Source organism: Capsicum annuum, chromosome 6 (assembly GCF_002878395.1).
Source record: "Capsicum annuum cultivar UCD-10X-F1 chromosome 6, UCD10Xv1.1, whole genome shotgun sequence".
Classification (NCBI taxonomy): domain Eukaryota; kingdom Viridiplantae; phylum Streptophyta; class Magnoliopsida; order Solanales; family Solanaceae; genus Capsicum; species Capsicum annuum.
The window spans coordinates 208,790,736-208,804,724 of NC_061116.1; the positions used below are offsets into that span (position 1 = coordinate 208,790,736).

General features: G+C 31.6%; 1 protein-coding gene across 1 annotated transcript; it reads left to right on the plus strand.

Moving 5' to 3' along the window:
- The first annotated feature begins 10,543 nt into the window (after nt 1–10,543).
- LOC107855383 (piriformospora indica-insensitive protein 2-like) lies at nt 10,544–13,114 on the plus strand. The gene is made up of 2 exons (XM_016700382.2): nt 10,544–11,210; nt 11,837–13,114. The coding sequence occupies exons 1-2, from the start codon at nt 11,025–11,027 to the stop codon at nt 13,061–13,063; spliced, it is 1,413 nt and encodes a 470-aa protein (XP_016555868.2). The 5' UTR covers nt 10,544–11,024; the 3' UTR covers nt 13,064–13,114.
- Nucleotides 13,115–13,989: the final 875 nt, after the last annotated feature.

Genomic DNA, 13,989 nt, shown 5'->3' on the forward strand with positions numbered 1-13,989 from the left:
TTTTCTATTTTTTTGTTTTTACTTCTTTCTCATTTTTTTCTTTTTTGGTTGTATTTTATGTTTTATATTTTTTTATTTTCGAAGAACGTGGTTAAGTCGAGTACAAATTATGGATGATGACTAAAATATCGTAACCACTCAGTATATTTATTTTCACCATCATCTTTTTTCTTTTTCCTTTTCTCCTTTTTCATTATTTTTTCTTTTTGATTTTTTTTGTATTTTTTTCTTCAGTTCTTTCTTTACGCTTTTTTCTCTCTTCTATCTCTAACTTCTACCTCTCTTTCTACTTTTTTTTTTCTATTTTTGGTTTCCTTCTTTTTTTATGATAACGAAAATACCATAAGCGCATATTGATTTATATTCTCCCAACATTTATAATTCGAGGGCTATGTGGATCCTCAACCATATATATTTTAGTCTCAAGAAAATACAATTAACTCATATTCTTTTTTTTTATTTTTCATCCGGTGTCCGGTGCCTGCATTGGACCCCCAACTAATCCGAATCGGGCATTGCAGGGCCTGTTAAGGTGACAGCACTCCCAACAGAGTTTTCTCCATAATCAAGGTCGTACCCTCGACCTCTGGTTAAGGGTGGAGCAGGCCCATCCACTGCATCACAACTCATGTTGATTTTAATTTATATACTTATTTGTATCTAAATACAAATGATAAATTGCACATATTGACAACTAAACTATTCAAATACAAATAATAAATTTATTTGAAATATATAGTATGATACAAATAAATTTAAAGTAAAAAATTATAAAATTCAATGACAAAAAAAAAGATGAGGAAAAGAATATAAAAAAGAAAAAGAAAAATGACAAAAATGACGAACCAAGAATGAAAAAGGGGAAAACGGAAATAAAAAAAAAAAGAATGCAAAGAAATAAAATTGAAAAATAAAAAAATGATAAAAAAGAAGAAAGAAAAAAGGTGTAAGAAACGAGTAAAAAATAAGTGGAAAAAATAAAAAACAAAAAAAAAGTAAATTAAAGGAAAAAAGAAAGAAAAAAAAAGAAAAAAAAGAGAAATAAAAGATAGAAAAAAATAATTATAAAGGAGTGAGACTATGGATTATATTTAATTGATAAGAGCTGTTATGAATTATATAGGCTAAATGGGATAATTAGAAGCTTATATTTATTAACTTATGTAGGTCTCAAGTGAATAAGAATGATGAAATAAGAATGAGAAAGGGGAAAGTGAAAAAAAAAAAGGAATACAAAGAAAAAAGAAATAAAAATAAAAAAATAAAAAAAGAGATGAAAAATGAGAAAGAAAAAAAGAAATTATAAGGAATGAGTAAAAAAAATTTAAAAAATGACAAAGAAAAAAAGTAAATTAAAGGAAAAAAGAAAGAAAAAAAGAAGAAGAAAAGAAATTAGAAAAGCAAAAAAAACTGAAACTTTAAGCATAGGTGGTGATCTCTGTGTTTTAATGGGTACCCATGTTTTATCCATTTTGTTCATATTTGTGTGAGCTTTTAAAATGAGTTGAAGTCCATGTTTACCCATTTGAAATATGAGTGATCCAATTCACTAAATATGAGTTAAATAGACTCTTTTTACAAATATGAGCTGAAATTGTCACCCCTAGGTAGACATAAGAAATATTAGAGGGAAGTGACTAGACATGACATGGAGCAACTTTAACTTACCGAGGATATGACCCTAGATTAGAAAGTGTGGAGGATGTGAATTAGGGTAGAAAGATAGTAGGAAGGAGTTTGTCCTTGCTAGTAGGTAGGAAGACTTGGTTTTGTTATCCATGCTCGCAGCTATAGTGCTAATCTTGTTTCAGAATATGTTATCGTCTGTCATATTACTTAATGTTAGTCTTGTTTATGTTATTATTTGGTGTGATAAATACCCTATTATTTCTTGTTTCCTTTACTGTTCTTTTCTAGACAATTTTTGGTTTGAGCCATGGATATATTAAAAATAATTTCTCTATCTCATCTCTAAGATAATGGTATGAATTATGTACACTTACCCTCGTAGACTTCACTTTATGAAAATATGTTGAATATGTTAGTTGTATTAATGAGCAAGATGAAGTTAAGGGAAAACAACTAATCAGATCAATTTAAAGCACTAGCTATTCATGACTTCAATTCACTTCACTCCCATGAAGGAGTTCATGTGTATGAATAAGGTTAGATAAACTTTTTTTTTTTCCATTCGATCTTTGATATCTGCTTTGGAGTTCGACTAATTCGTATTCGCGTCGCGTAAGGCCCCATTCGGGGGAAAGCGCTCCCTATCAAGGATTTTTTCATACTCAGAGCTCGAATCCGAGACCGCTGGTTAAGGGAGGAGCAGCCCCATCCACTACACCACATCCTCTGGTGGTAGATTAGATAAACTTTGTGTGCTCATAAAACTTGAACAATATGTTAGTCGTTTTTATAGTATTATTTTTTAAAAAAAAAAAAATTGTTTTCATTTATTTTAACTTGATGATCTATCACATGTAGTTACAATCAGACCTCTTTATAATGACACTTTGTTACAACGATAATTCGCTATAGCGGCTTGATTTTCTTCGAAACTGAATTTTCATGTTATATTTTACATCTCTATAACAACATTTTGCCTATAATAGCAATAACGTTATCTCTCCATAACAACATACTCAAATATTAAGTAATAATATTTTTAAGAAATATATTATGTATAAACTAAAATATCAAAGATACCAAAATATCTATGGTAATCATCACTAATGTCATGTACACAGTAAATTTTAAATACGAATATATAATTTAAAGAAAAAAAATATTCAAATGATGCACATAAGTTATTTCATAGACTTTTTTATGATCATGCTCCTTCTAATTTTGCATACTTTTATTTATATCAGCTAAATGAAATCCACATCAAATACCAGTGTATATATATAGGTGCACTATCTATAACATGAAATTTTCGAACAAACGTTTTCACCGTGAAAAAGTTTGACTACATTATATTTTTTAATATGAAGAAGTTCAATATTCACTCAATCTCTTAATTATGATATTTTTCATCTTTTTTTTTAAGGTTAAGTTCACAATTATTGAATGGTAAATTGGGTATGAAGGAATTATATATATTTTTCAGGAATGTTTTTCGAAAATCCCAAAAACAAATTTTTACATACGATTTTATACTATCAAAAAAATTTGAAATAGATTTACGGAGAAACATATAAGCGAATTAGAATCATTTTTCTCCTCGTAATGGGGAAATGTCTTTCAAGAGAAATAATTTTGGTAATTTTTTTGTCGTGCCAAAAACACCCTTTGTTATTTTATCAAGATAAAATTTGTAAAAGTTACATAGACCTAACTCTTTTGAAGCTAATTACTTTTTATTTCAATTTTTTTAACTAAAAATTTCTGATTTAGTCCACACGGATACATCATATTTAAGCTTTTAAGTAAAATTAGTGATTTATGTAATTATTTAAAAAGATTGTAATTTTAAGTAGTTATAGTAATAAGTTAAGTTATAGTATGATATAATTTTCCATTAAATATTTACACCTATAAGCCTTTAACCTGAATTACTCTAGTGTTAAATATATTTTTAGCAACTTATAAACAATATATGTTGCTTAAGTGAACGAAGAAATAACACTTTTTTGCTGGATGTTCAATGCATTCACTTGATAATTACGTTTTTCAACATAAAGAAATTAATTTCCAACTTAAATTAAAAATAAAGATACGATATGTTGACAATATGACCTATTTCTAGTACTATCGCCAAGAATATTTATATTGTGGAATGGATATGATTTCTCCACGATCATAAAAATATATGATAGATAATATTTTTTCTTTTAATAAATTGTACATAACATGGATTCAAATTAATTGATTGGATCTCTAATATGAATATTGAATACCGAATAGGAAAAATCAAGTTTAGAGATTTGATTGAATGTTAAAGTCACTTAGCATATATTAGGATAAAGAACAATACTTGCCAAAAACATAAGAACTGTACAGATGGCCCGATTGTAGAAACAACTTTTGTTATATAGATGAAAAAGTTATATTATAAACATGCAAATATTAACATTCCAAATACCAATATGGGTTGTAGTGTAGTAGTGGAACTACTTCATTCTTAATTAGAGATTTTAGGTTCGAGTCCTGGGTATGGAGAAAATTCTGTTGAGAGCACCACCCGCAGAATAGATCCTGCAGTGCGCGATCCGAATTAATCAGGGCTCCAATAAAGTTATCAGACACCGGGTGAAAAAAAAACATTCCAAATATTTTATTATACCGTATCTTTATCTTTAATTTAATTAATTTTGTGATTTATTAAATGTTTTTCTCGTACATTGTTTTGGAATTTCAAACGTTACTATACAATAGAAGTTATGGAATGTAAAACAACAGATATGGGACATAGGTATTCTATATGTAGTGATTTCAATATTCCAGACAAATTTTTGTTGGAACATGTTATGTTTTTTTCTCCAATACTTATAGTTTGTTGTGATAATATTTAAACCACTCATGTTCATAACTTTTTAATATGAAAAAAAGATGCTCATAACTCTTAAGCATAATTTTAGTTTAGTGTTTTTAAACAAATGACGATAGAAACAAGATAATATCGTTATTTACTTATTTCTTCTCGCTCATAGTTAATATGGATAAGAGAAGTCATATGGTATTGAACTTTCATATCTATTGAATTGTGACATCTTAATTACTAAACTGTTCTTTAAATAATATAATCAACGATGACTCAAGGGTAAGACCAGTAAAACGTTTGCTTTCTACCCCTAAGATTTGAGGGATCTTAAAAATTTTAATAGTGATTTTTATAATTTTAACTTCACTTAAAATAATAATGAAGGTTGAAAAATATGTTTGACAAAATTATTTTTCAAAAAAAGAAAGAAAAAGGTATCTGATTTTTACCAAAAATATTTTAGGAGGTTCGATTAAACAACTCAAACTTCATATTAATAAATAGAGTTTTAACAACAACATCCAAGTTAATGTATTATAAATAAATGTCTAACATTTTATTCACTAAAATTAATCCTACAAATAAATATCTAACATCTTATTCACTAGAATTAATCCTTACTTTTATTAATAATCATATTAATATGTGAAGTTAAGGATTATGTGTCTTTTAAAAATACTACACTGCAAACAACTAATATGCAAAACAAAAAAAATAGTTTTGAATTATTACAGTATTATTTTGTATGTATGTGCATATATTTAAAGGCTCATATTAAAATTTGATTTTAGATCACTAATTTTATCGAGATAAAGGACAATAATATAATTCTGCTAATTAGTTGTTTATCATATTCAGAACATCAAGCATCCATTTATTTAAATTTGACCTATTAGATGTACCGACAGCAAAACCTATTTTAAAGTTTAGTTGACCTACTCGATGTACTGACAAGTGTAATACGATGGACACACTAGTTAAATTTGAACTTATGATGCGCGTCAAGTTAACTATATAATTACTCGAGTTGAGCACCGCCATATTTGGCCTGATTAATTATAAGAATAAGTCAAAAATACTACTGAGTTAAGTCAGTAAAATGTTACATATAACATTTTTACTGAAATTTGTGTCTTCAGTCTTGAAATTAAAGTAAGTCCGCTACCACGAGTTGTGTTAATCAATAGTTCAATACTTCAATTTCAATTTTTTTTTGAAGTTATAATATGTCTGCTTAATTCACAGCTAATTATTGACTCTCCAGAAGAAATTGCATAATACTGTCATTTATTCTCTTTTAAATCATAATGTCCAAATAATTGTTTAGTCATACATGAAACTTGTATGTCAATGGTCAATCATCAAACCCCCAATCTTCTCGCGAAAAGGGATTAAATAGGCTGTAATTATTTGAGAAGTTGTGCCTTTTACCATAAGTATAATGTGTTGATCTTTAGTTTCATTCTCCTCAGGACTCTTTTCAAAGCAGTTCTAGCATTAACGCACAATGAATGTGACCTTGAATAAGAAATTTTCAGTGATCCTATAACAGGGCTTCTTCGGGTCTTCACAAAATGACCATAAACGCTCTGAATAGAATTTACAAAATTATATTCTCTCCCAATAACATATTATTCTAGTTAGCAATGACATATACCATAAGTTAATCAAGACAGATAAGATCTGCAAAATGTTACAAAGGCATGACCAAAAGAGTATGTAGAATAACTTGATCAATTTGGTGGTTATTAAATAACCAAGGCATGATTTCTTCAAATGCTTTCTCTAAAGCTGGTGAATGTTGATGTATTTTTAGCCTTTGTGTATGTAATGTGACCTTTTCTCCTGCTCTATTAAGGAACTTTAATAACTATATCCTGATTTTTCCATCTTCACTAACTCGGTTAAGACAACTATAGTGTGATACTAAAGTCATTTTAGCAATTCAAGTGAAAAAAGGCAGATAAAGATCACACAGAGAAAGATTGAACAAACTAAGAAAATCTTTGATAAATTAGGAATCGAAATAACATGCTACGTAGAAAACCATTTAGTAAAACATTCAGAAGGAAAAAAATGTAGTAGGGATGATTTGGGATAACATTCTACCAGCGATGCATTAGTCTGGTGTTTCGACAGTCGTTAGGCCTTATGAAGATTATGTATAATTATATAAGAAATAAGAAATATATAAAATTGGCATTGGAGTCCAAAAAACACCCTAAAAATAAAGAAGATAGTTGGATGCTTTGATTTTGAGACGGAAAACCTTGGGAGTCATGTGTGTTCGAACCTCCTTGAGACACCCACAACCCCTAAATTCTGGGTCCACCACTGCATGCTAGCTGTAATAAAGATTAGTTTTGCAAAATTCTTACCCTAGCTAGGAAAGACAATAATAAGCTTAGCACTCATTTGCACAAAATATCCCTTCTAAGATCACCATTCGGATAAACAAAGCTAGAAATTTAGCTTAATTAGGGTTTTCAAGATTTAATATAAACGCATGAAAAATAATTTTTAACCTACATACCCATATAATTATTTTTTCTATATATAATATAATTTTTTGATAAAGAAAATTCAACTAATCAACTTTCACTATATGTGACTACACCACTGTTTAGATTGTATATATTTTTAAAAGTTATGAAAATATAGCCCTTTGGAAAATTATTTTTCAAGACAACGTTGGACTTGGCCACTTGGGTCTAGTTCACTCATATATTATTCAACTCCACGGGACAAACATTAGACTGTTGTCTACCACATTTGGTACTTACAAAGTTTTTGACCAAAAACCGAAAGGTTGCTAAAATTTCTGTAAGCTCAGGATCTCTAAAGGACAACACAGTATATTAAAGCTCCAGCTATGCATGAAATTTAGAAAAAATCAAATTACAAGACGTTATTGTATACAACTTTATCTTTAATTTATCCGAAAAGCCGTTGGAGCCCTGTTGGCATAAAATAGAGATAGAAAACAAGGCATGGCCAAATATTATAGTGAAAATTTCAATTATATATATAAAAAAAAAAAATTACAACAAAAACAATGAAGTTTTCTTTTACAACAAAAGTAGCCATTAGGCCCCTTTTTTCCTTTTCCTTTTTTTCCTTTGCTGCAGGTGTTTAAAAAAATATTTGTTTTTTTTTTTGCTGTGCTTTTATTTCTTAAAAAGAATTTCTTTTTTTCCAAACTTTTTTCATGTATCAATATTGTATTAATGGTGTATAAACGTGTATATATGATGTAGAAATTGTTCTGTATGCAGTGTATATATAATGTATCATGTATCGATATTATATAAATAATGTATAAACGTGCATCGATATTATATGAATGGTGTATAGACATGCATATACAATGAACAAAATAGTTATGTAATGTATATGTAATATATTGATATTGTATAAATGTGTATAAACGTGTGACGATATTGTATAAATGTTATGTACTGTATCGATATTGAATAAATGGTGTACCAATATTGTATAAATAATGTATAGTTGTACATCAATATTATATAAATAGATATGCAATGTATTGACGTTGCATGAATTAATGTATAATCATGTATCAATATCATATAAATAATTATAAAATGTATCGATATTGATACGTTAGCTGAGTGCGTTAGCCGAGGGGCTATTTCTAGTAAAAAAATAATGGCCGAAAGGCTATTTTGAATTTAAAAAGTGGGTTATTTTTCGTGTAAAACATTAACTTAATGGTTATTTTGCATAATTTTTTTCCAATATTATATAACACAGGAAAGGAAGTGTTAGTTACCATTTTGGAGTAGCTGTTTGGTCATTTCCTGATAACGTAATAAAAACATGGGCTTTGAGCAAAGCCCATGTTTTATTCATAGGCCGGTAATCTTCCTTCTTAAATTGGATGGATTTGTGGTCCACAAAGCTTTGTCATGCACTAGGTTCTTCTCATAGCCATATATAGGTGTTGACTTTTGTATAGTTGTTCCATTCCAAGCTGATAAATGCAGACACTTTATAATTATTTTTTCAACCAAATACAACTGCAGTACTATGATCTATCAATCCCTATGTCAGCATAATAAAAAGTAAAAAAGTAGTAAAAGAATTTAACTTATATATACTACTCACTAGTTAATAAATTTCTTACATTTTTGCACCCTTGTGGTGTGGCTCACTGGTCGGGGGTTGAAACCTGAGATCGATTTCCAGGGTCTTTGAGTCGAGCCTGTCGCACTGGATTTGTCTAGTGCGGTTAAAAACCCCTGATGTTACTTGCAGGTTGTGCACAGGGGAGTTTACCCAGTGCGCACATCCAAAGGGGTAGCGGTTGCGGGTTTTTCTAAAATTTTCAAAAAAAGAAAAAAAAAAATTCTTACATTATTGATATATTTCAATATGTTGCTATAACTTTTTTATACACTAGTTAAAATGTCACTTGTAGTAAGAAAAAAGAACTTGTAAGCAGTAAAGTAGAAGATTGGTCATTAATTAATCCGTATACACTAATTAAATATAGCCCCAAGCCTCGTCAGTGCTATTATTAAGTATAGTATCAGACTTTTTAGCTCAACCTAATACTGTGCAATAATACTGTACCTAATCGTTATATAATACTACTGCCCTTCATTTATCAGAGTAGGAGAGCTACTTTGAACATTATATTGGGAGGGAAATGGGGAGAGTAACAGTGAAAAAAAAGGAGATATATAGTATTTATAATTAAATCTATATATGCAGGACAGTCGGTGTATTAAAGCTCCCGCGATGTACAGAATTCGAAAAGGGCCCCATCATAAGGATGTATCATATGAAACTTTACCTTGCATCGATCATTTCTACTAGTTTACGAGGCTTGAACCCGTGTAGTTGAGTTTATATATGCCTAACAATAAACTAAGGAGTTCAGGGAAAAGAATAATCAAATTATAGCCTAAATTATCACAGAGGCCGAGGGTTGTGGTGATAGATACGATCTTTTCATTCCTAATCAGGTCTCATGTATGGAAAAAATACTGTACAAATTACTTTCATCTTTAATAAACCTTATGATGTCGTGAAATCAAATTAATTGTGCTCAAAAGCGGATAGGATGAGAAAGAGAAAACATCATCCTAACATGGATCACAAGAAAGCAGTAGTTCGTCTCTGCATGGAAGATGGTCCAAAATACAATGACGTTAAGCTGGTCCCTTCAAAACCATAACTTCATTTCAAAGCACAACAGTTGATGATTTACCATAAAATATTCAAATTCTTGTAACTCATTAATGCTGTTTATATACGTTGGCACTTAATAAAACCATACAACAAAAGCAGCAATACTACAAGATTATTTATTAAGCCCCCGGGCTAAGTCCAAGCTATAATTGTAACTTAGGCCACAAATTTGAACCTTGCTTCACGCAACTGAACTCATTATTCCCAAATTTTAAACGCTGCGGTTGATCCTAAAGATTGGTCCCACACAGATTTCTCTGATCGAACATGACGCTTGCTTGGTAGACTTAGTTAAGAAATAAAGTTACATCCCTTGCTATGGGCTATTACTTTTGGCAATGATGGTAATTAGTGTTTGATACTAACAATTGATATCAGAGTCAGGTTATGAATTTGATTCCCAAAAAGCAACATGTTGCATGAGGAGTGTTGGGTAGTACCCACGAGGGGGTTGGGGTGGCCCGAGTAGGTCATGATGGAACTAGGGGCGGATCTACGGTAGCAGGTGGGGGTTCCTGAAAACCCTCACCCACTACCGTAAGGCTTATAATTACGTTGGGAAAATCCTCAATAGGTTTAAATATGAACAGGTGGGAACCGATAATTAAGTAATGGGATGGCTCAGTGGTAGGATGGACACACTCAAGATGCGTCCCATGTTGCTGTTTTTCCAGCTTTATTTATTTTATTGGGAACCTACAAGTTTGATGGAACATGAGGAGGCTTGTTTGATGGACTAATTAGTTAAGAAATAAAATAAACTACCTTTGACATTATGGTAAGCGTTTTATCCTAACACGCTCCGCCATTAAAAAAGAACAAGCGGAAGCAGTAATATTCCAAGACTATATTGCAGAGGATAACCATATTCCTAACCAGATTTAATCAATTAAAGCTCCTTTGTTCATATTTCCTTTTCACTGCTGACTGCTATCTCTGCAGTTATAGTTATTACCATCTCTGCCTTTCTACCCTCGAGCCACATTTCTTAGTGTACTTGGCTGCAAGACTTTGTAGATCTTCTGTCTTTTGTTGTTATTCGACTACTACCTTTTACCCCCCTATGCTTTAACTTTACTGCTGTAGCTATAAATAAAGCAAAAAAGTACAGTTTTCATTGACTCTAACCTCTATGCTCTATGCTCCATTCACTCTCACCTCTTCCTTTTTCCTTATATTTTTTACTCCATTCTTTATTTCTTGAGTTTCTGTATGTGTTTCATCAAAGTCTAGAATTAAGTATAAATTCTTGATCTTGTTTTATTTTTCTAGTATTCTTCTTGTGTTAGTGAGAAATAACTTGTTTACCAAGATTGAGATTATGTTTCTTCAGCTTGTTCTTGCTGGGGTGTATATTGTTATGTGCAAAGGTGAAGCAGATGGTTCTATAGCTCCAATGGAGAAATATGAGAAAGAGGCATTGTACTCTGCCATTCAAGGTTTTGTTGGAAATGAGTGGAATGGTTCATTTCTTTATCCTGATCCTTGTGGCTGGACAACAATTGAGGTACTAGTCTTACAATCTCATAACTTGCTATTTAATCCTACAATGTTAATGCATAAACATACACTAAAACTTGGCCTTAGCTGGCAAATAAGCACCCCGACTTTGAGAGTGCACGTCTTGACGCATCAACTTGTCTCCGTTGTGTCACTAACAAAATCTGATCATCTAGACAATGGAGACTAGTTAGAGTGTTTAGTTGTCAGTTGGGACCAAGTTGAGGGGTCTAGACGTGTACTCTCTAAGTTGGAGTGCTTACTTGTCATCTAAGGACAAGTCTTAGCGTCTGGTTATATGTGTTATGCCATGTTTTAACCATTCTTGTCTTTTCTTGTTCTAGTTCAAAATCAAGAAAACAGTAATGCTGGTTCAGACTACGCAAGTTAATAAAAAGGGTAGGTCCAGTTTAAAAGTCATATATGCATTGAGATCAGTGCAATTTAACCAGTTATAGCAGATTATTAATCTACTTCCCAAATTAGTAAATCATGCTTAATACGAAGAGTCACTTGTTCATATAGGCTAATTTAACATACTACTAGTGTGAAAAATTCTTTTCGCTGTGCCATACACTATAGTTTACGTACTTTTATCAGCTCCGTGACTCTTGTTTTTACTATAATCCACAGGGAGTATCATGTGATTTCTCCAATGGCTTTTGGTACGTAACGGATTTAACTATTGGAGACCTATATGACAATTCACTTCGTTGCTCCCAATCTGCAGAGTTCAGAGAACACTTGTTTGCGCTCACGCATCTAAAAAGACTTTATTTCTCGAATTGCTTCATCTCAGATCAGCACGAAGAATTTACAATCCCCGTATCAAATTGGGATAGTCTCGAGAACAGCCTTGAATCATTAGAATTCCGGTCAAATCCTGGTCTTACTGGGACAATTCCCTCAAGTTTTGGCTACCTTAAGAATCTTCGGTCATTGGTGCTGCTGGAAAATGGACTGAAAGGAGAAATACCGGGAACTTTAGGCAACTTAACTAAACTGAAGCGCCTCGTTCTGGCAGGCAACAATTTTGTTGGTCCAATTCCGAGTAGTCTAGCAAGATTGACAAGTCTTTTGATACTTGACACCAGTAGGAATTTTCTATCTGGTGCATTACCTGTGACTATTGGTGATTTATCTTCGCTCATAAAGCTCGACTTGAGCAACAATCGGTTAAATGGAAAGTTGCCTAGAGAAATTGGAGAACTAAAGAGTCTAACACTGCTAGATCTCAGCCACAACAATTTCTCTGAGGGGTTGCCAGAGACATTTCAAGAAATGGATTGCTTAGAAGAACTTGTGTTATCTGACAATCCGATACGCGATTATGTTGCAAGAATCCAATGGCAGAACCTGAAAAGCCTGGAAATATTGGATCTTTCAAACATGAGATTGAAAGGGAACATACCAAATTCCATGACAGAAATGAAGAAACTGAGATTCCTCAGCCTCAGTAATAACATTCTTACAGGAAATATTCCATCAAAATTCGAGAAAACACCAACTATTAATGCTCTATACTTGGATGGTAATGATTTCACAGGGAAACTTGAATTTTCACCAAGGTTTTATACGAAACTAAGGAGTCGTTTTCGAGCTTCAGGTAATATGAATCTCTGCTTGTCCATGGAGTTAATGTCAACAAGGCATTTCCCACAAGGAGTAAAACTATGTGAACAAGAAAGCACAATAGACAGTAAAGATTCAAACCAAAGTTTAAAGGATGAATATAGGAGTCAAAATCGTCACCATATTATAGCTTCTTTTGGCCACTCAGGCCATGCTGTTAGTCGTTTTACATTTTGTTATGTTGCAAGAATGATACTTATCGCTTTTCTATCGATTATATTTTTATGAATAAATTTCTTGCCTGATTCTATGAGAAAGAATTTGGTCCTGTAGACTAGAGCCAGCATAGTTTCTTCACAATATGAGTAGAATGGAGAAATAGTTGTTAACCAAAAAGATGAGTAAGTTGGATTATTTTTTTTTCCTTTTTTAGTTGTGATATGGAAAAGCATAGGATTAACATAATGATGGATTTGCAGAAGGATATAACCCTGTCATGAAGACCGTTTATACATAAATTTGCATTAATTGAGATTGCTTAGAGTTATGCGTTTTAGCTTTACGTTTTTTCATTGTTCATATGGTATCGTTTTACGCCTCTACAAGTAGCCTGCTGGAGGTGAGTACTGTCAAGGTTGGAAAAGAGGGACTATTGTTAGATGAGATCATGGGACAAGTAATAAGATGATGTGATTTGCTTTGCTTTGCTTTGGCATGACTCTTTCCCTAAGTAATAGTACACACAAAATGGCCCAAAAGTGTCACCAACTATTACAAATAGAGGAATTATGTCCTCTATTTGCTTCTGTGCACTTGGCTACCAATAAAGACATAATTACTCTATTTTCAATAGTTCAGCGGTATATCTACTTACCTCGCTAAATACGGACATTCTTGTACCATAAATGTAAGCAAAATGTATGATTATAATATTTCTAATAGTTAACCATTTTCCACCTACTGCTAGAAAACAGAAGAAAGAAAATAGTGAATGGTCTAACAAATTTCCATCGAAACCACTAAAGAAGACTATATATAAAGGAGCTTTTTCTCTCCGTGCCACCAATATATATCCCCTATTTTTCACCAATTACAATCAAACATAATCAACAATTAATAATGAGTATACCCTAGTTAGATAGACAATAATCACATCTTTTTGAAAACATTGGATCCAAAATCTAATGCTTAGCGATTTCCGGTAAAAAAAAATT